The sequence below is a fragment of the Musa acuminata genome, chromosome BXJ1-11 (genome assembly GCF_036884655.1).
Source record: "Musa acuminata AAA Group cultivar baxijiao chromosome BXJ1-11, Cavendish_Baxijiao_AAA, whole genome shotgun sequence".
Classification (NCBI taxonomy): domain Eukaryota; kingdom Viridiplantae; phylum Streptophyta; class Magnoliopsida; order Zingiberales; family Musaceae; genus Musa; species Musa acuminata.
The window spans coordinates 28382201-28405049 of NC_088337.1; the positions used below are offsets into that span (position 1 = coordinate 28382201).

A 22849-nucleotide genomic window follows, 5' to 3' on the forward strand; every position below is an offset into this window, starting at 1 on the left:
TTTCATTAACAGATTTACCATCTATCTTTATTTAATACTGTTCCATTTATCTCAGAGGACATTTCAAATATTACAATAAATGAGTGGCACCCTTTGGGAAATATGAAAAAGAGATATCCTCTGAAAAGAAAAATAAATCTTAAAAATATTAAGTTTTTCTCGAAAATTCACCGAATATATATATATATATATATATATAATAATAATAATAATAATAATAATATAATATTCGAATCCGATTTTATCCAAATATTTTTAAACCCTTATTGGAGGGTTCACTTTTCTACACTAACAAAGAAGCACTTCACCACCTTTGTTACCTTCGTTGTTACTGGAGGTAGCGGTGGTACCAGGAAAGGGACCCACTTCTCCTGATCGACCAGGCCAGGTATCCTTTCGCTCAGCAGAATAAAAAGGACAATGAGGGGGAGGCGGTGTCGGTTTGTGTGGTGGAGGTGACGAGGAGATCCACTCGATCGCGCCACTTCATAGAGATAGGGAGGAATCGATGACCGTTGGCGGCTTCCTCTGGCTTCGCCAATCGTGTCCGTCCTTCGCCGTTCCCATCGATTCCAGGAACGGGGCAGCCGCCGCCGCCGCCTCCAATCCCCGCGCCCTCCGGTTCCGTCACAAGTCCTTTCCGCGCGCCACCTACCTCCGCGCGCCGCGTCGGGCAATGGATCCTCCGCGATGCCTCGGGTCCAGTGACCTAGAGGAGGCCACGGACGATATCGCGGCGGCTGCGACCCTCCATCGTGGCGTTCCTTCTGACTTGGTTGAGAAGATGATGTACGATGCTCTCGTTTGGAGCGCCCTCCACGGTCTCGTCGTCGGGGACAGGCGCGTCCAGGTCTCGTCTCGGTTTTCTCCACGCTGAAATTTGTGTTTGCTTTTGCAAGATGAAATCTTTGTCTCCCTTGCTGTTTGGTTCTCTGATTATTATTAGTTACATATCTTCAACGAATTCACGCCTCAGTCACAAGACTTCATCTTTTGTTTCCTTTTACAATGCCATGATTTCTCACATGTTAGGTTATATGATAATTCTTTGTATTGTGAAGGCTTAACCATTTGTTCTCCCTGTATTACTGTAAGAAAAAGAAGACAACGAAAGATGGTGATTGGAGTGATCGCACTTCCTCATAGATAAACATACTTGTCGAGTAGACTGTAAATTCACCCAGTTTGTGTTCATAATCTTATCTTCCTTTTTATTCTTTTATCTTTTTTCAGATTAGACACGTCCATTGGGACTCAGTATAGGAGAGTGCGTTGCAGAATAAGTGCCAATTTCTGTTCATGTTGACTTCGGATGAAATCTTACTAGGCTTTCGTTGCAAAAAAGTAGAAGATTCTGCAGTATATTGATTTCAGCACTTTCCTTTTGTTGCGGTAGAAATTTTTTTTTCGTGAATCTTGATTATTATGTGAACCGTGTATGCTTAACAAGTTTTCTGCCTTCACATTCCTGATAGGATTTAATATTCTTTTGCCCCGCTTCTTTAATTTTTAGTGCAAGTAGTCTATTGTTAAGATGCTTCTGTAAATTTTAATGTTGACTAGTGTTGATATCAGATGCAAAAGAAATATGGAATTACATAAACCTGCAACTCATTGTTGGATAAATGTACAATGCAGAATTCAGGAACTGTCCCTGGTGTCGGTCTAGTTCATGCACCATTTGCTCTACTGCCCATGTCATTCCCAAAAGCCCATTGGAGGCAAGCGTGTGAATTAGCTCCTATCTTCAATGAGCTTGTTGACCGTGTGAGCTTGGACGGAAAGTTTTTGCAAGATTCTTTATCTAGGTTTTCCTCTTTCAGCAGCTGAGCATTATTTGAATTTTGTTATAGTTCTTGATTGATTACTAACTGTTCTGATTTTCAGTATGACTGATGAATCGTTAATTCTGGTAATTGTAGTGGTTGATGACTGTGTTATTTGGACTTAGAAGAGCAACATGAAATTATCAATAATATGTAATATCTGAATCAAGATTCGTCGTATCGTACTGTACCGGTATTTCGACCCGGGCTTGGTACGGTACGGTACCGGTGTACCGGACGGTACATCAGGGTGTATCGAATAATTTTATATTTTTTATACTGTAGCACTGCCATAGTGCTGTAGTAAAAAATACTGTAGCACTGTAGCGGTACCGGGCGGTCTGCGTACCGGTAACCTATCGGACCGGTACGTACCGCCCGGTATGGGCGGTACGCTTCAGTATGACAGACCTTGATCTGAATACCTACAAATAACAATAATTGGCTTGTTACAGATAACCAAGGATGGTTACTTCTTCAAGTTCAGCTTTAACTACTAGCATGCTGAAATTTTCTACAATTAGTAGTTTTGTGATGAAGTTTTAAGCTTAAGGAATATTGTTCATATCATAGAACATTTAATTTGCCGTCATGCGTTATCTTCTATCATGTGCTTTGTAGTTTACGTTATAATGAGAATCTCCTTTTAAAATACCATGTGAAGATATTTGCAAATTTTCACATGTTCTTAATAAATCACAATTTTTAAGAAAGGTTCATCAACAATTCCGGTAAAAATGCATTCTTTCTAGCCTGCTATTTCACAGCGAACTACACATATTATTCCAGGTAGCCTAACTTGTATATTACTACCTCTGATGCTAGTTGCTAAGAATATTTAGGAGTTGTATATACATGCGGCGTGACTGGATTAAATATGATGGGTGCAGCTAAGGTTGACCGCACACATCTTTCAGATTACTAATTTCTGTTAATATTAATGTATATTAGCTGCTAGTAGAGGGGGGTTGGTCCTTGGAGTTTCTTAGAGTAATTTGATGGAACTAATTACCGACTCTGGAAATGGGCAGATCTAAATCCTGATCCAATCAGCCACATAACCTCAGTGATTATCTCCATCGAATTATTTGCATTCTTGACTCTACCTATTGATATATATGTTCACCTCTACCTGGAAGATATTAATCTATGCAGTTGTGAAAATGTTCAGTAGCCCAAGATTTTTATGCTTTCGGGTTCCAGTGCATGTATACGCTTGGTTCATATCGAACTAGGTTTTGTGCCCATTGTTTAATGCTCTACATATGAGGTTGAGTTAAATCTTTCCCATCTACTTAAGTTTACACTGATGCTCATACAATAGGGTCATTTTTCTGTGAAATTATCCAAAAAGAATAATTGGAAGTAGGTTCCCTTTAACCAAATGAAGATTAATAAAAAGTATCATACAAGGATGACACATAAATAAGTTCAAACCAAGATTTAGGTTTTTGGTTTATTTGCCTTTAAAGAGTTCAATATCAGTGTCATTTTTCATATTAGTATGTCATGGACCATGAAGAAATATCTTCCTGTCCAAGCTAGTATTTGGCTGATGCCATTAAAAGGGGTACAATTGATATTGAAATATCTTACATGACATAAGGTGATTACATTCAAGGTCATAAGCAAGGTCTACAGCAATTGCCTGCGAGGCATGATGCTGGATTAAGTTGTATCTTTTGCTAATTCTGTTGTTTAGATGTTATTGGTTAACTAAAAGAGGCTTTCGAATGAGAAGATGAATTTGCCTATTAGGTAGCCGTTGGACTTTGCGTCGTATCATATTATGTTATAACGATCTAATGGGCTACATGCATATGCACCAGAACCAAGCATAACAGTGTCTTTGAAAGCTGTTTTAATCTATTTTTGCTAATCCATAATTGGCCACCATGGCCTTGGACAATGTTGATATACAGGTTTATCTGCTAAATTTCATCATGTTAGGTTACTCTATCTATACGTTTTTAATTTCCCTCTGAATTTCATTAAATGATAATAACTTCAACATGCACATCTTTTCTTGCCAACTGTGTCCTTTTCCTCTTTGGAGTGAAGCTAGTTAATTATAGTTGTGTTGATTTTTGAAGTTTGCGCTAAAATTCTAGTCAGTGCAATCAAAGGTGCTAGGCGCTAAAAGACATCAAGGTGCCAAAATGCTCAAGGCATTAGGTACTCGTCTGAGCGAAGCAAGGCATTTGTGAATATTAAAATTATAAAAAATATAATTAAGGAGAAATATGAATACTAAAAATGAGATAATAAACGAGTTCCATATAGAGTGTTGTTGGGGGAGAAGTATGGAGGAAGAAGAGGAGGGAGGGGGAGGGGGGCTATGGTGAGGCTTGGTGGGGTGTGACGAGGAGGAATAAGACGGAGATCAACAACTGGAGGGAAGGATGGGGGAGAAGGGAATGGGGATGAGAGCTGTTGGTGAGGGCTGATGATAGACCATGGTGGAGGAGGATGAGGAGGGAGAGTGCCAATTGGAGGGAAGGAGAGGGGGAAGGGGGGAGAAGCATGGAGGAGGGGGGGGCGAGGGAGGTATCGAGGAGGCTCGATGGGGGCAAGAGAGAAGGAGAAAGAGAGGGGTTATTTGTAGATTATCCCCTATAGTTAGACCTCCTTAGCATCTTGGTCCTTAGACTTAAAAAATTTACATTGTAACCCATATAATTATGAAAGTGAAATATCTAACTCTATTTACTTTAATGCCATCAATTTTATCGACAGAAGCACGAAAACGATGGGCAAATATGTAATTTTAATATTTTAGTTATGTTTTCGGTGGTGGTGGACAACGGTACTATTGGGGGTTGCGGGTGGCTATTGTGGATGAGGAGGGAGAGCGACAACGAGAGATGAGGCAAAGGGATGGAAGAAAGAGGACGAGGTAGACGTTGTCAACGTCGCTTGGCAACTATGTCAATGCTGACGACATCTGCGTCATCGTCTTCCTCTTCGTTTGCCTCATGTCTCACCACCATTCTCCTTTCTCATCCACAATAGTTACCTGCGGACCCCAGTGGTGTCGTCGTCTGCCACCACCTAAAACATAATTAGGACGTTGAAATTATTTTTTTGCCCATTGTTTTCGTATTTCCGTCAATAAAACCAACGATGTTAGGGTAAATGGAGTTAGATGTTTCACTTTCATAACTATAGGGATTCCAATATAAATTTTTTAAGTCTAGGGACTGGGATGCTAAAGGGATCTAACTACATGGTGTATTCTGTCATTAGCTCCAAAGAGGGAGAGTGATGATAAGAGGGAAGAAGAGACGGGAAGCACACCTGAGCAGTTCAATGCTCGGGTTCAGGCACACGCTTGGGCTGCGCTCACTTCCATTCGCCTACTGGGACCAATTCAAGGTGCTCGAGTTTCGCCTCACTCGAGCGCCTACATGAGCACCCGTCAACAATACTGTGTTTACTGAAATAATTCTGTTTTGACTGAATTTCATTTATATGGCAGTGAAATTCACTTTCTTTTTGGTAATGGAATGCTTAAATACTTTAGATGCTGGCCTTATATTTGCACCCTTGACAAACAGTGAGTTAAATTGTCATGATTGGTTTGCTAATGCAGAACGAAGAAGGTGGATGCATTTACAAGTAGACTTCTTGACATCCACTCGAAGATGCTAGAAATAAATAAAACAGAAGTGATTCTCTCACCTCGATTGTCAATTTCTCTTATTTTTGTCATAAGTTAATTGATTTAGCAGTGAAGAACAGAGAATTATGTGAACAAATTTTAATAGAAGAGTTCTATATTTTTTTTATTTATTTCTTATGCTTTGATCTAATTATATTTCACCAAGTTTTCAGGATATTCGTTTGGGTTTGCACCGGTCTGATTATATGCTGGATGCTGAAACAAATCTTCTTTTGCAAATAGAGTTGAACACCATTTCATCTTCATTTCCTGGTCTTAGTTGCCTAGTCAGTGAGCTTCACAGGTTAAGTACTCTCTAAATTCCTTGCCGTTTTTTTTAAAAAAAATTTGAGCCCATGTATTTCACAGAATATGCATCTAGATTACCATGATTGTATAAACTAGCAGCTTGAACCAAAAGGTTGTCTTTCTTGTTTGGTAAACTTGATGGGCAGAGTTTGCAACTACAAGAAGGAAGTATTATTTTTTTTTTTGTGTTCTTGTTGGTTCTTATGGTCTACCTCAGTTCATTATGTTCTATCATGTTGTATTTGTCTCATCATTTTTGTACAAGTTGATGGGCAGAGTCTGTAACTACAAGAAGGAAGTATGAATTTTTTGTGTGTTCTTGTTGGTTCTCCATTCTCATGATTGACCTCAGTTCATAATGTTCTATCATGTTGTATTTGTCTCATCATTTTTGTACAAGTTGTAAAATCCCAACCTTTTGCTACTGGCTACATGGGTCTCATCTTTTTTCCATCACATTCGTGATTTTGGTCGTAAAATTTTAAATCTTCAGTACAATTTTTTGCCACATCATCTTGGAATCTTTCCTTTGCCACATACTTGGTGTGATTCATCTCTACTATTTGTCACTCTTATCTTTCAGTAAGATCAAATGTGGCATTTATGATTATTGATATATCTAATAAGCAGGGTTCTCAATTTTGATGTGTATCGCTCAGTACGGGTGGTACATACTGGTCCAAGATGATACCAATACGCGGACCGTCCTCTACGTGGCGGTACTAGTGTCTTGACCGATACTGAGGCGTATCGATTGGTACTGAGGCATACCAACCGATATCGTCTCGGATTTCGACCATTACTGAGTCATACCGGTCGGTATGCCCTGGCGTGGTAGATGGAGGTATTTTTAAGGTTTTAGGGTGTACCGATAGTACACCCTAGCATACCAATAATACATATTGGCACGTACCATACCGAGCAGAGCTCGGTACATTGGTACAGACCGGTATTCAAAACCCTAGCAATAAGAACAATTATTACAATTGTGAGCATGGATCAGTTAATTTTGAAGTGTGTTCCGAAGTAAAACTGATGATAAGTGAGATTAGGATAGAAACGTTAGAGCAGGATATGATCATCTTAAAAGTACTAGAATGTGACCCGTATAATCAATTCAGGGCTTTAAACATGACCGTGTTGCCTATTCATATGTTTTTTTCTCACATGACATGAGTGGTATGTGCTAATATCTTTTGGCGTTAATAAGGTTTGTACTTTTTAAATTAAAACTGGAGTGAGACAGCTATAACTACCAACCAAAACATCCAATCCAGCTATAATTTTCATTTCCATTGTGGTATTTAGGTACCATCTTAAGATTTTGATTGAGTGGGATATGAAAGATAGGAGCTTTTCAAGCGTTTCTTTTGTTAAATTTTATAGCCTTCAATTCTGTTATATGGACTGTCTTCATATTGTTGTTATATATCAACATCAAATTAATGTTGGAGTAAGGTAACGTAAGTAAAAGGATTCTTTTGAGGTTAAAAGGATCCTTTGTTGCTAGCTGAAGCAGGGTTTGAAATGGAAAATTGTTAAGTGTGCATGGAACAAAGAAATCAAGTGAGGGTCGCGTGAATCTTGAGATTATTTATCTGAGTATTTCTCTAGGGACTTTCATAAGATCCCTGCTGCATGCTATCTAGATAACTTTTTTTTCCAATTTGTCCTTCCCATTGGAAGTTTTATGTGATCTTTGTACATATTACAATACATGAGGTTGACAATAAGTGTCATTTCACAGAATCTTACTTAACCAATATGGAAAGGACCTGGGATTGGATTCAAGAAGAGTTCCTGGAAACACGGCTGTAAGTCGATTTGCAGAAGCATTAGCAAAAGCATGGAATGAATACAATAATAGCAGGTTTATTACATGACACACATTTATTTATTGTATACGTGTAATTAAAATAGACTTCCCTAATTCACTTTTGTCTTTTTATTCAGTGCTGTAGTTATGGTCGTTGCCCAAAGTGAAGAGCGCAATATGTATGATCAACACTGGCTATGTGCTGTTCTGAAGGAGATATATCCTTATACTATTGAGTATTGACACATTTTCCTTCTCATTTTTGGTATAGTAGGTTCTCGTCATATTATCTTACTTCGAAATCTCACTTTGTTACATCATATCACATGTCTCTGTCAAAAGATGGAGTTTTTTCCTTTCTTGTTTAAGTTGGTTTTCATAGATTATAAGATATCATTTTAGTTTTTTTTCTTTTGGTTGACATCTGGAATAACAATTATATAGTAGGCTTTTTTATGTTAATAACAGGGTACTCGCAAACCATAAATCATGCAGATGCATTGTTGCAAGAAAATAATCTCTTTTTGTCACTTAGATAAAATGTGTCAAAATATGGGGTTTCCCCCTTTTTATCCAGGATTATCATAGATTATAAGAGGTCACTTTTTTTTTTAACATCTGGCTTGACATTTGGTTTATTGGATTAGCATTTCATGTAGTGTCATCATCAAGTCCTCTGCCAGCACATTTTTCTTAACATTCTAACACACATGGCGTGGCCACTATCCGCAAGACCTTATCAGAAATAGATACGCAAGGACATGTATTGCCTGATGGATCACTTGTAGTGTATGTACTTTTCCCTATTAAATTAGCCAAGTCCTTTATGGAGTTGAAATTAATAATAGTTTTATTTGCATTAATATATTGCCATTATTGTCCTTAATGCAGTGATGGACAAACAGTTGCTGTGATCTATTTCCGAGCTGGTTACTCGCCAAATGATTATCCTTCAGAAGCAGTATGTGATATCGTCTAGTCTCTCTTATTTAGATATCTTTGGTTTTCTGTTGTGATATGAGTTGAAGTGATTTTTTGTAAACTTTTATAATGGTATTTGTGTGTTTTATTTACACACTCATATCACAGGAATGGCGAGCAAGGTTTTTGATGGAAAAGTCATCTGCTATCAAGTGCCCCTCAATCTCCTACCATTTGGTTGGAACAAAGAAGATTCAACAAGAATTGGCAAAACCAAATGTCTTGGAAAGGTTTTTCTTGCTTGTGTCATAAATTATTTGGCAAAATCAATGATTCACAAATTTTTATTATATCTTATATCTCATCTGTCATTGCCATTCCTTCTTGCCTTGATAGGGCTATTATATGAAGCTAGGTAATCACACATTTTCCTTTTGGTAGTTTTATGTTCTATATTTTTACATTGTGCAATAACTTATCTTACTAATCTTAGAACCAAAATCCCCATGTTTAGAACAATGCAAGGTGCATTGAATTGTTATTGTCTTTACCAGTTGATGGAGATTGTTTATTCTCAATAAATTTAAATAAGACACCATATTCCTAGTGAAAATTTATTGTTCAATCACTATGAATACTCTTTAAGATTGAATTTAATATATATGATTATTGGCACCATAAGCATACTACACCCTCGCTAGCAAATATGAAAGTATCTTTTTTGGTTTCTTCATTAGCAATCATATCTCTCAGGTTATGTTGGAACCCATGGTTTGTTGCATACAACGTTCGTCGTACCACGACATAACGCCAGTAATGGGCGGTATGTATCAATCAAACAAGGGATTGATATGAGCGGTGCATGCTAGTCTGTCAGTACACCACATTATACCGTGTGTCGGTATGTTGGTACGTACCTTACCGATGGTCAGTCTATCATGAACTTAGCTGGTTTTGCTTAAGTCGTGCGGTACCCTTGCGTGTCCGTCTGCAAAGCGTCGGCCTCCTCGAAACCTCTTATGGTCCCTTAAGGACCTGCAAAAGTGAAGACAAGATAGAGGAAGCGTTTAGCTTAGGATCCCACAAGTAGTCCTTCAGTAAACATTTAATAGGCAATTCAAATTACAAACTTAAACTTCGTAAATTCTAAATGGTCGTGCGATAAAGGGTCTAAAGTGGTACCCCATGGTCAAAAGTCTCCACAAGTGCCCATATGACATTGCTATGGAACAAAGCAAACACTACCCAAACGCCTATCCAGTCATGTGTCGCCCGAGTAGCTCCTGGTGCTATGTCGGTTGACACTCCGCACCACTCTACAGAGATAGAAAACCCCCAAAATGGTTGCTTGGATGGTTTGTTTTTGGGCAGTTTTGCATATGCCCGACGATTGCACACAACTTGCATATACAAGCCTATCACAGCCATAAAAGCCAACTAAAATGGGGTCGCCAAGCCTACTATAAGCCCTCTGCATGCGGTGCAAAGCATGAATAAAACCGATAGACACTGACATACATGAGCATTATATCGAACATCTTGTTTATATGTTTGTCCATGACAAGTCGGTACATCAGTACAGACCGGTAAGACGAACCATGGTTGCATGAAGAAGTATATTATCGAATTCGAGAGATAAGCACCAAGATATTATTGAAGATGCTAGTGATCTGACATTGAGACATCTAAACTGCCTGTGAATTAGCTAAACACCAAACTGGGTATTATGCCTGCATATGATAATTTAGAAGTTTTCCTTGTTCTGATCAAATGAAGCTGGTCAAATTTGTTGATACAACTATGATTATATTCTCGCGGCTGTTAAATTAATCATATCTGTGTTGTTTGCTTCGTATAGTAAATGCTTTTGCTTGCTCAGTAATTTTTAGCTTGTGTTGCAGGTTCCTTGATACTGAGGACATTGCAAAAGTGCGGAAATGCTTTGCAGGGTTGTGGAGTTTGGATGATCCAGATGCTGTGAAGTCTGCTATAGAAAAACCTGATTTGTTTGTTCTCAAACCCCAACGAGAAGGAGGAGGTTATTCTTTATTGCAAGTCTCTACTTGTCTTCCTATTTCTCCCACCTCCTGACAACTTGGTATGCTGTAAATCCACTTCCAGGAAACAACATTTATGGTGACAATGTAAGGGAAACATTGATTAGGCTGCAACAGCAAGGGACTGAGGAACTTGCTGCATACATTTTGATGCAGAGAATATTTCCGACAGCTTCTCTTGCTTTTCTGGTCCGAGAAGGTGTTTGGCATCAGGATAATGCAATTTCGGAACTAGGAATATATGGTGCCTATTTAAGGTATTTAATGCTTAAACAGCCTCCATGTTCCCTTGTTGATTGCTCTTGAATGCCGAGTAACATGGAATCATTCCCAAATGACAGGAACAAAGATAAAGTGATCATGAACGATCAATGTGGCTATCTGATGCGGACAAAGGTTTCATCATCAAATGAAGGTGGGGTGGCAGCTGGATTTGCGGTTTTGGATAGTATTTACCTGACATGACGACACATGTTTATTAAGGTAATCACAAATCTAGTTTCTGTTGTATGATTTGCATGATAATTTAAATAATTGGAATATTGTTTTGTGTGGTGATGGAAACTGTTTACCAGTTTAAATAGACATAAGCATCTGGTACAATCTACAAGAACTTGGATTACTTCCTTCAAGTCAGTTCCTTACATTGGCCATACACTTGAATATCCCATGTGGAAATCGATCTAATCTTTCAGTGCCCCGCCCTCAGGTCTAGTTGGAGCATTTTAGAACTAAACCAAAATTTCAGTTCTCCTATAGGGCCCCTAATTCCCTTAATAAAGGGAATTTGATTAGAATGTTCTTGGGATGTGGAAAACCACATTTGAAAGAATTATGTGATTGATGATAAGATGGTAACATAGTTGATCCCATCAACTGCTGCAGGTTATCATCGGCAGGGCCTGGGAGGAGTCATTAGTGATTCTTCAGGATGTAAAAGTACTCCACGGTTTCTTGTCTTCTACAAATCACAGAGAAGCTTGATTCTTATTCTTATGAGAAGGTTCAGCTGCATGCACTCAATAAATTCTTCCAGAGCCGAGCATCCTTGTGACACCACTGGAATGACTTGTGACCAGAAATTAAACTCTGGCTAAATGAACAATTCAGAGCTGATTGTATGCTCATGTGCTATTTTATTTTCCGGGATGACTTGAAAACTAATATTTGGTGCTCTCAAGGGCAAAACCAAATGCTGACGGTAACAAATTGTTGTGTGTGCACACATCTGGGCCACTATTATTCAAACAATTCTTCAAGTCATGTTTGGCAAGCAGGTATACATACGTAAACCATATGGATGTATGAACTACTGAATAGTGACTTGTTTGCGATTGCAGCACTCACCTCTTCTAAAAGTATGATCAGAGGTTTGCAGCTCAAAGGCAGATCTCCAAATGAGGACTTCGCCATTGCTACAAAGAGCGGCATATGAAATCAAATTAAGGGGTCAAGAATCAAGAATGTGTAATTACCGAAGCAAAGATTCATATCAATGGAGTGTCATATGATGCATCTCCCGGTCACATAGAAACCTGCACAAAATAGATCTATCAAGGGTGTGCCAAAAGTAAGTCCTTATGTCGTAACGCTTACCCGTGATGCGTAATTCATGCGATTATATTCAATGGAAGATCACCAGTTCTTCTACGATGTACTAGCAACGAGAGAGAGAGAGAGATCTGATATTTGAACTTACAGATCCTACTCTACTCCACAATAAAGAAATCCATAGTACCATCCTAACATCGCCATAAGGCCGTAACACACACGATAAACCAGTCAATTGTTATTTGTGTTGGCACACCCAGAGTTTATAATGCTCGAAAGTAGGCCTATAAATTTCACATATAAGCTCACAGCACCATATATGATATAAGCAAATCTGGGATCTTGCTCCTACAGTGACAAAATTTGACGAAGATGGGCAAATTCTTAGTGAGGGGATACTTGAAAACACCATTAGAATGCACGCAGATAACAGATGTAAATGAGAAATGAATTACTAATGTAGAGCATTCACTCTGTAATCGCTCAAAGAAGCGCCTTAAGCATGCATGTTCTTCTCCATAATAGGAACCAGAAGCTGAAGGACTTACTTTTGGCAGTCATTAGACATCCTCCCTGATGGTCATACCAAGCTTGCAACACTGCAGGGGCATTGAAAGCTTTAGCGACTTGTTGTAAGATTTCATTTGACAACAAATTTGAAGGCTCCAGAGATCAGTCATACCTAGGAGGTAGGTCTGATGTCTGGCAGATGAAATACTTGTGGAAGAATAATGAGATGCTTAAGATCACAATCTGTGACCTGCAAAACTGGCTGAGCAGCATCATTAGCATATGATACAGACGCTTGCATGATACTTTGTTCCGCTCAAGGGTGACCCTAACTAAGGGGAACATCATATGAATAAAAAAGCAACTTACATACATGATTGATATACAAAAGGTTGCTCATCATCATTTTCGAGATAGGAAAGCACAGACAAACTCTTGAAAGATGCTCCTACAGGACACAGGAAACAAAAAAAGGAACAAAAAAACCAAAAAAAAATATATAATACATTTCTTTCAGAGATCCAATTGGTTCCCTTTTAAGATGGGTGGAACCAGATTCACAAGACTGTGTTGATATGGAGTGCTTTTAACAATGCAGTGGCCATTTGCTTGACTAAAACTTGACCACCAGAACGCTGCCCATCTCTCCGTTCTTCAATCAGATTCTGGAGCTTTTGAGGTAGGTCATTCTCTACTATAAGTTGCTTTGGTCTAGGGTGATGTTCGTACACAGCCTGAGGTAGCAAATAAGATAGGACCAATGAATACTGTGATAAGGAGCAAACCAAGACAAATATCTAATTGAAGCCTCTTAATTATCTGTTCAGGGAGCCATCATTTGGCTAGTTCCTACTAAATTTTAGTTTTCCACTCAAATAATGGCTTTTCCTGTTTTTCTTATACAATTCTAGCTTCTCTCTTGCTGGCTCTGCTGTTTTATCCAAAACTCACCCAAATAGTTACAAACACTTTTCTGGCCAAGCTAACAAAGATTACCTTTATCAGTTTTAGCAGATTAAGACGAGCAATAGCGTCTTGATGATCAAGTCTGGCTACTAGCAATGTCGTCAAACCATTGATGGCCATAGCTGTATTTATTCTGGATGATTTCCTGCATTTTCATTTGTGAATCAAAAGACAACAACCAGGAAAATGGTAAGAAAGTTCTGAGTTTAGGGAGATTAGATCAAAGCTCAAGAATGAAAATAATCTTTATGTTTCTTACGTAATTATCTTCCAGAAAGGCTCCAGTATGTGTACAAAATATTGTTCTGGACAGTTCTGGAAGAACTTCACCAATTTCTGAATCGCTTCCTTCTTCAGCAATGCTTGTTCTACTTTTCTCTGGTCATTATCATGTGCCAAGCAGACAGCAATTGAATCCAATGCTGTGCCAGACCAAGCTTCGTCCTCCAATAGGTTCAAGTACACATCCAATCCTCCATGAGCCCTCAATTGCTCTCTTGAGTTTCGAGATGCATGGGCCATATCACACAGCAGAGGCAATGCACATTGCTTGAGTGGCGAATCTGACATAATAAAATTCATCAAGTGTGGAATGATTCCATTTTCTGCAGCCTGTTCTTGTCTCCTCTTGTTTATCTTGCAGAGGTTGAAGAGTGCATTGAGGACCTTCGAGTAACAAAATACAAAGTTAAAATAGCCACATTTTGCACCAAAAGAGAATCAGAAGTTCCACTTTAAGAACCTTAAAAAACTTTCCCCCATTCAAACCCATATAGTAAATGACCAATGGATTGTGCATTGGGACACAAAAGATCAAGAGAAAAAAAGGATAACTACCAGAATAAATGGAAGAAATCTCAATTTTCAAAGTTCAAGTGCTTGCAGCCTCATGAGGAGTATATACAAAACACAAGTTATTCAGAGATAAGGTTGCAAGGATGATCTAATCCTTGTTCACAATGGAGATTTAGATCAAATAATCATTTTTAATGCAGGATTAAGAAAACATGCCACATCAAATCAGACCCTAGGTCAATATCATGTGACAAAGAAAGTAAACAATGTACTTGCATATATGAAGATCTGATGCTGCACTTGACTCTTCTATAGCATATGTTGTCAATGCTTGCAGAAGTTTGAAGGAAAGTTACAAGCCTTGATTACAATCATGAACTCAAGAAACAAGCATAAGAGTGTCTGGTTTTGATGGATTCTAAATGCAAAACAATTTCACAGAAGCTAAAAATAAAGAAGGAAAAACAGTTAAATTTGTATGTGGTTAGCAAACTTGCAATAAATTACTTACTTCGCTATGTATTTGAGAGATAAGAGGTCCTTCACGGAGTTCGAGATTTGGAATCAGATACTTGATTGCATCAGCGCGCTGAAGACTTTCCAAACAATTTGGATCCGTTGACAAATGGTTGATACATTTTAAGATCTACATTTTAAGATAGATAAATCCTGTCAGAAAATTGAATTAGTAACCTAAACAAGTAGGAGCTATTAACTCTCATTGAAGTTCAATGTGACCTTCAGAAGAATAGGAGGTTCCATTTTATTGAACATCTGGAGAAGGCGAGAAAGCAAGCTTGGGCTACACATGTAAGACTTCACTATAGTGTCAGCTTGTGCAAACTCTAACAGAAGATCTGCTACCTTCTCAAGATATTCCCTTGCAACATCAGCATTAGATGAAGACACCATCTGCGACAGCAATCCAGACGAAGTAGTGCTACCAGGTCTAGCATTTAACACGCCAGATCCAGATAACACACCAGATGTTGCCTGTGATGCTAATCCAGATGTAGAAACTCCTTCATTAGAACTAGATGACCCCATTGTGGGTAAAACCTTCTTTGTTGTTTTATTTGAAAGCTTCATATTAGGGTCTGTATTACCAATTTCTCGTCCATGTCTAGAGACCTCTGCAAAATAAATATAATATCATAAAAATGAAGAGACTACATATTTATCAAGTGAAATAAGGTCCAGAAGAATATAAATCACAGTTCAGTATACATAGGAAGCACCAACTGGAGTTTCAAGACTAAAGTTGTCACGACCGGGCCTGATAACATAATTGGTTTATTAACTTGGTTGAGCCTGGATCCTGATTCCCTAACTCAAAATACTTAAGCCTATGTTAGCAATAGTCCATCTATCAGACCCTTATAAGCTAATCTAAGTCTTCGCCCACTCCACTAAAGTCCTACGTCGGGGGTGTTAAAATCTATCTCACTTAAGGGCTTGATGTCCTCATCAAAACCTAACATAGCTGAAAATCATGCCTTAGTATAGTGCATAGCTCCACATCGTGATATGCTCTCCAATTCTGTCCACAGGTAGTCTTTTACTAAATCTCTCACTGTGCCCCAATAATGTAAATTCTAATACCAGTTATCACAACCCGACCTGATTAAATAATTTGCTTATTAACTTCATTGAAGCTAAATCAATAATTCAAAATATTTGAGTCCAAGCTACTGTCAGACTACTTCTGATGTGGGACTAAATCGGGGTGTTACAAAAGTGCTACTAATCGTAGAAATTTTTACTAATAAATTATAGAAATAATTTTATGAACAGAAAATGGCTAACATTTGCCAAATGTTGGAGTCCCAATTTCCAGGCTACTTTCACAAATAAACCCAACAATATAAACATATACATAATAACTCTTTATACAATTTACACTATCTTGGAACATCAAAATCTTTATACCCAAAGCTAGATATAAACATTTCACAAATCAGTATATAAAGTTTAGAGATGTTAGCTAGTGATGAATGATCCAAATGCAGATGTGTTCGGTTATGGTTTGCATCCTTCTTAAATGGGATCATGATGAGAACCATATGAACTGGAAGGCAAAGACAGGTTAACAAAATAACCCATACCAGTTATACCAGAATTTAGAGTTTAAGCATAATGCATTCATATTTTCTCAGGAGAAATAAAATTTGCCTGTGACTCTGTGCTATAATCAAGTTTAAAAAAAGATCCATCAGCTTGCCACCAGACTTTATGGAGCAAATCTAGTTCTTAATACATAAATTATTCTTAAACAGTTAATTAAGCCCAATCTGCATTTCAAATTTCATATGAAGATAACGTACAAGAATAAACAGATATATCATTGACACTTAACAGCCCAGATAGAAAGATCTAAGAATATCTCCATAACTATCTTTAGACTCGTACCCTTTTAAATAAAAAAATCAAATTAAGTGTTAAATGTATGCACTTTAAGAAAGAACTAGAACAATACCTGCAAATTCTGCCATCAGAAAATCAAGTTCACCATTTGTCCTCCTTTCAGTTGAAGCATGTAACAGTGGCAATATGCTTTCATGTCTTTCCAATCCAGAAAGATGATGAACATAATCAAGTTGTCCTGAGACATGACGAGAAGGTGGTTCCTTCTCCAGCAAGCTCAAAAGTGGACGAATTTGATCATATTGAGATATTAATTGGCTTGCACCACCAGAGTGGCCATTTGATGCAAATTCCATATGCTTTGGAGGCTTATCAGTAGAACTTCTACCAGCAGAATTTGTACCCCTTTGATGCCTAGGTAAGTCAATATCCACACGAGAAGGTTCATGATCCCACAAACTAAAATGTTCATTCTCCTTTGAAGCTTCCAACATAGCATGACTTGGATGATTCTTATCTCCTCCAAATAATTGCTTGTCCAACTGGGTAGCATCTGTCCTCTGAGAATAAGAAGCTGGATTCTGCACTTGTTCTATAGCTCCAGATTGAAAAGGATGCTCAAGCCTAACCTTGGAAGCATCAATTTGACCCAAGTTGGAGACTGCTGAATCAAACTGCACAACAGAAGGACGATTAGGGGGTTCTAATGGACCAGATCTTGGTCTTGGAGCAGAACCATTCGGTGGAAGAGATACACCCCCACTACCAATGGAGGCTAGCCGAGTTGCCTCATTCAAGCTGTAAAGTGTGTTAACAAGCCTAAGAAGTATGCCGTTCTTTGCAGCAATGCGACAGAAGTCATTCCTTGGGGTCAACTGTTGAAGCTTAAAAACCTGCCAGATACCATCTATGGCAAGATGAACCATTTGTCTGATAACAGAGAGAAAATTAGCAGAGGTCGTACAACCATACTCAGAAAATGCATCAGATAAAGGATGGTAACAACCTGTACTTTGCATAGTCAGCCTCAAGAAAGCCCACCAGAACAGGAATTCCTCGGCATGCAATGAACATTTGCAATGTCAAAGTGCTAAAAGAACATGATACCATCAGTTGGAAATAGCAGAAGGTAAATTGTAAAGGTAAACGATATATGGAAGTGACATCCTAAACCTGGATTGACAAAGCTGCTCAAGAAAAAAAGCCGCCTGCATACGGATTTCCCTAGGACGATCAGGCACAGCAAAGTTCATTACAACTGGAATCTGCATATACCAAATAAGAGATCAACTCCATAACTGGCATTTAAACATATCCACAATAAAAAGAATCTTCAATATATAATCTCAGGAAGAAGTGATCTTACCAGGCCAACAAGACAGGCATTTTCTTGAAAACCAATATTATCTTTGATTATATGATTGATAACTTGAAGTACTGAACATATAACCTGTGGAGGCCACAAAGATCAGTTCTTACCAAGAATGTAAATGGACTAAGTCATTCTAATGATGCTTTATGAATTTCTATCATGTAGCACACAAAAGTTACATGGTGAAGTACAAAAGTCTAACAAAGTAGATGTGCGAGCAAACGTACACGGTTTTTAGGGACTTCAAGAAGTTCCATGAGTGGAAGGAAACCATGCTGAGACATGTAAACATGTTTCTGCTCAGCGCGCTGAGTGAAAAACACCATAAGCTTCTGACAGGCTGACAATAGCACATCTTCAGATGCTTCAGGCTTTAGCAAACCAACTATTTTGCTAAATTCGACAGACTACATAGAAGAGAAACAAAATAATCACCAAGGATAATAAAAAGATATATAATTTAGATAATAAAGGAATATATACTTCATTTACACTGGGATAAAAGTTATGCAATCAAAGAAAAGTATTCAGTCCAAAGATAATGGAGTAGTAAAGCTTAATAGCTTGTAGCATGTACTAACTGCTGATTAATGAAAGCTAATTTCCGTCTAATAATCATAAATTTCCTAAGCAGAATCAACAAGTGAAGGGGTAAAACTAGATGTGTTTTTATATGTCCAACATATTTTGTTTGATTTTGAGAAAAAAACGATGCTACAAGTTCATACTTCTTTAAGTTGATGGTAAAGTATTTTCCATGACATGCATGCTAGTATGCTACCTAAATTGACCTTCTACGTGCAAACCAACTTCAAAACACGAAACATTACCACATCATGGCATGGAGGTATGCCAATATCTTTTTGGCATAACATGATTCCATACTATATGTCAGCACCTACAGAATGGATCACCACAATGCATGCCGACACCTCATTGGCATGCTAGATTCAACTTGTTGTTGACATGTTATCAACAAACCATGCATTTTCAACAATGAGAGCATAGAAATCATATCAAGAAAAGCTCATAACTAGTATATGCTGAACTTCTGATCCTTTTTGTTGAAATTTCTGATCACTAAAAATGCTTCCATAGAATATAACTTTTCTACCATAAAATTCTAGTTCTTACAATAGAGGGTGCAAAAGACAACTGTAACTCATATGGCAAATCAAGAAAATTATGTCTTTGCTTAATTTAAGAAAATAAAAGAAAACAACACAAAAATCAACAAGACCGAGAGATCAAAGTAAATAAAAAAGGTGGTAAAGAAAAATGGCATCACAAGCAATCTCAAAGACTTCAGAGAAATTTGAAAGCCACAAAAGAGGTGCTTGTAAGTTATGTCATTCTTTTTTTTATCTAATAAAAAACTTTAAAGGTGCAAATGTGCAATAACTGTTAAGTGCCTGGAACCTATAACTAAACCATCTTCGTGAACTAGAAGGTTTGACTCTAGAAACAGAATGAGCACCTGAATGGGAAAAGTGTTATCTGCTGGCAGATTATCACCGAAGACCTGAGAAAAATATAACACGACAGCTAGTAATCAAATGCTTCCTTGTAAGAAAAAAGAGTATCTTTTTCAGAAATCAAATTATGAATGTCCATAAGACTTGCTAATAATGAGTGCATATACACAGAAAACGTACCGAACCATCAAAATCAATCCCATCTTCTTGCAAATTCATAACAAGTTGTAAAAGCTTCCCACTGCTGTTCTGTGCTGGTTCCATTTGCTTCTGAGCCATTCTAGCTTTGAGCTTTTTTGCCAAGTCATTTTGCTGACCAGTTGCTGATGATGAAGCTTCAGCACCTTGATCTTTTTGTCTATCTAGTGGCTGAAATAAATCATCCAAAGAAGCATCTTTTGGTGTGTCACTAAACCTACTAAGCTCATTAGCTCCATGAGTAATTGACTGCTTCACAACCTTTGAAATAGGTTAATGGACAAATGAACTAGGTTAGCAACAAAATATTTGATTACATTTATAAAATAATAACACAAACTTGTGAAAATTTATAATGCCCAAAATAGGCCATCCTGAAATTCATTGGGTCAAATGAAAGATTAATAAAAGATAAATCAAAACAAAAATAGCAAAGATGCGACAATGTTGTGTCTGCAACTTGACTATGTAATCTAACCTTCTTTAATATGCAACACTATTTTGACCAAGTTTAGTTGTTTCATCTGGACTGGTATGAAATCGGTAGTGCATATGTGAAGCAGTAAGTAGACTGCCCCCACCCAACAGTCCGCTCCGACTTAATTAAAAAAAAATTAATTAAAACTTTTAGGGCTTATGTTCGTGAGCTCTCTTCGCCCAAACAGAATCCCTCCATGTGTTGTTTTGCTTCTGTTGTTGCCCATAAACACTCGCCACTTGTCGTGTGCCACCGACAAGCATGCTTCCTCCTCTTCTTCTACCACCTCCTCACCTTCCTCTACCTCCTTCCTTTCACTTCCTACAGTGCCTCCTCTTCTTCCCTCCACCTTCTTGCTCCTCTTCCCCTTCCTCTTCTCCTACTTCCTCTTCAAGTCACAGGTACCATGTGTCAGTACCGACCAGGTCACCGTACTTACCCAAAAAAGTGATCCTCAACTTAGACCAAAGATGAGCATGCAAAAGATGCCAATCAATAGAAATAATACACAAATGAAACCTCAAGGGAAAAGATAGCTTCAAAGATTTGTAACACCATAAAACAAAAGCCATTTAACAATATCAGAGAGGTTTACAGAAGAGATAACAAAATAACAGTAAAGAAATTAACATCTCACCTTCTGAAAATTGTTTCTCCCAACTTTAGATCCAAAGGAAAACATGCTAGATTCATCAGGACTTGTACCTCCTTTGCCTTCTGGTGCTACTGGACTACCTAAGTTTGCTTCTTTAGCAGGAGACTTCAAAGATGGCTTTTCATAGATAACTAAGGTAGGATCTTTAGCAGAAAGCACATCTTCTGCTCTATCTTCAACACCGTTCCAGCAGGCATTCTGAACAAGACTAGAATTTTGATCCCCATCAGAACCTTTAGTATGAATTGCATCAGTAGCAAAGTGCTCTTTCTTAGATTCTTCCTGGATCATGAAGAACAAATTATATCATTTTTTTATATTGTTAGAACTTAGAACACTTAGAAGTCATAACTCAATTTAAATTATCTCCTTAAAAGGTATAACTGCAAACTGAGAAGACCTTGAAATTAGATCAATTCTTTGGCTTTAATCCCTTGACAATACATATGAATTAAAAAATCAAAAAATTGGAAAAAGGACATACGTGTTCAAGATCAGATATAGCAATCTTAGTCTTCTCTGCTGATGGGCTTTCACCGCCATTATGATTATCCGCATTTGAGTTGCCATCACTCAATTTGGTATCCTCCTCAATGTTCCTGAAATTTGTACAAGTAACTGGACAAATTTGTAAGTGAGTTTCCAGAGGATCAAAGGTCACTTGTTATTGCAGTTATAATGTGATATAGTAGTTTAACTCAGTTATATAGTCTAATATTAAAGAATGCATCCAGAAAGCAGAAATCCAGCAACCTTTGCATATTTGCAAAGTTTTGTCAATGTTGGATGATCAAATACATTAGTCCAATTCTTGGACTTCCAGTCTCAGCAATTAAATGGTTTTGACAGAGTCAAATAAAATCTTGAACTTTCAGCCAAATACTTGAAAATAAAAATTATAAATTAGTAAAGAAATTTAAAACTTTACAAAAAAACAAAGAATGTTTTGAAAAATAGGTGAGGTCTTTTGTTAAATAAAATTTTGATCCCCTAATTTTATGGTGAAAGTTCACCAATGTCCATTGGTAAATGAGTGCACTGTATGCACACTGAAAAGCGGGTGCACGCCATACTGACGTGGGTGTATGTTTAAGAATCCTATAGGTGAAAATTGGTTACTAGGGTGTAAACATCACAGGGGCTAAATGTTGTAAAGTCAAAAATTGACAATTTGTACAAATAAATGTTAAAAATAAGTAGGGAGATGAAAAACAAATACCCCTTGTTTTCAATATTATGTCTAAGATATTGTTGAACTAGAAAAACCTTCAAAAGTTGGACCACATCTAAGATTATGGCATATAACTAAATTTGGCAGTACATATACTTTAAACTAGTAAAAATTGCTTCCTAGACAATCCTTCATCAAAAGCAAATTAACTAAAGAATGTCAACTGCAAAGCTTAAAATTGCATATTAATGCTAAATTAATTAGTTTCGGTGATATAAAGTAGAAACCACTGGAACTGTTGGAGACAACAAAACAGATTGAGTCCAACACATTCCAGCCAAACCAGATGGATTTTAACAAAACTCGATACTCACTGCAGAAGCTTCTATATTCCGTATAGAATCGTGTGCTCAACAATTGTAACAATAGAGTTAGTATTAATCAGCTCTGTTGGTTTATTTCCAATTAGGCCATCCAAATTTACATAAATGGAAATTGACCTAATTAATAAACTCCATTCAGGAGTATAGCCCATGAATTTTGACCTCTTACCAGTCTTGAACATACTATCAATGGGAATCTCAAAGAGAACTGGATAAAAACAGAAACAATTAGCAAGTCACGTAGTGGTCATTTAATTCAAAAGCCAACCCACTTACCAATAACAAAGCTTCTCATTTAAACAAACAAGAAAACTAAAACATGTGGTAAGGAACTAAGAAAC

The 22849-nt window shown here is 37.6% G+C and overlaps 2 protein-coding genes across 2 annotated transcripts in view; one reads left to right on the plus strand and one right to left on the minus strand.

Annotated features, from left to right (window-relative positions):
- The first annotated feature begins 445 nt into the window (after nucleotides 1-445).
- On the plus strand, nucleotides 446-11853 carry LOC135597518 (glutathione synthetase, chloroplastic-like). Its single transcript, XM_065090547.1, has 13 exons — nucleotides 446-850; nucleotides 1639-1808; nucleotides 5419-5494; nucleotides 5661-5791; nucleotides 7544-7666; nucleotides 7750-7830; nucleotides 8321-8401; nucleotides 8504-8573; nucleotides 8702-8823; nucleotides 10435-10571; nucleotides 10655-10847; nucleotides 10932-11073; nucleotides 11476-11853. Exons 1-12 carry the CDS (start codon nucleotides 509-511, stop codon nucleotides 11053-11055), a joined length of 1650 nt encoding a protein of 549 aa, XP_064946619.1. The 5' UTR covers nucleotides 446-508; the 3' UTR covers nucleotides 11056-11073; nucleotides 11476-11853.
- A 1147-nt stretch (nucleotides 11854-13000) lies between these two features.
- Nucleotides 13001-22849, minus strand: part of LOC135597517 (MAP3K epsilon protein kinase 1-like) — a 32418-nt gene continuing 22569 nt past the window's right edge. Inside the window, exons 11-24 of the mRNA XM_065090546.1 lie at nucleotides 21439-21553; nucleotides 20937-21236; nucleotides 19804-20082; nucleotides 19626-19670; nucleotides 18376-18555; nucleotides 18143-18226; nucleotides 17950-18041; nucleotides 17783-17866; nucleotides 16889-17706; nucleotides 15151-15545; nucleotides 14924-15058; nucleotides 13877-14283; nucleotides 13648-13762; nucleotides 13001-13385 (exon numbers count right to left, since the gene is read on the minus strand). Coding sequence (XP_064946618.1) covers nucleotides 13209-13385; nucleotides 13648-13762; nucleotides 13877-14283; nucleotides 14924-15058; nucleotides 15151-15545; nucleotides 16889-17706; nucleotides 17783-17866; nucleotides 17950-18041; nucleotides 18143-18226; nucleotides 18376-18555; nucleotides 19626-19670; nucleotides 19804-20082; nucleotides 20937-21236; nucleotides 21439-21553 — 3226 coding nt within the window. The 3' untranslated portion in view covers nucleotides 13001-13208. The remainder of the gene's footprint in view (nucleotides 13386-13647; nucleotides 13763-13876; nucleotides 14284-14923; nucleotides 15059-15150; nucleotides 15546-16888; nucleotides 17707-17782; nucleotides 17867-17949; nucleotides 18042-18142; nucleotides 18227-18375; nucleotides 18556-19625; nucleotides 19671-19803; nucleotides 20083-20936; nucleotides 21237-21438; nucleotides 21554-22849) is intronic.

What these genes read in the sequence shown, in the direction of transcription:
- LOC135597518 (XM_065090547.1), top strand. Translation starts at nt 509, where the DNA reads ATGACCGTTGGCGGCTTCCTCTGGCTTCGCCAATCGTGTCCGTCCTTC. An exon ending in TGTGCTGTTCTGAAGGAGAT is followed by an intron (nt 7,831 to 8,320) that starts ATATCCTTATAC and finishes ACATTCTAACAC; the next exon opens with ACATGGCGTGGCCACTATCC. An exon ending in ATATATGGTGCCTATTTAAG is followed by an intron (nt 10,848 to 10,931) that starts GTATTTAATGCT and finishes CCCAAATGACAG; the next exon opens with GAACAAAGATAAAGTGATCA.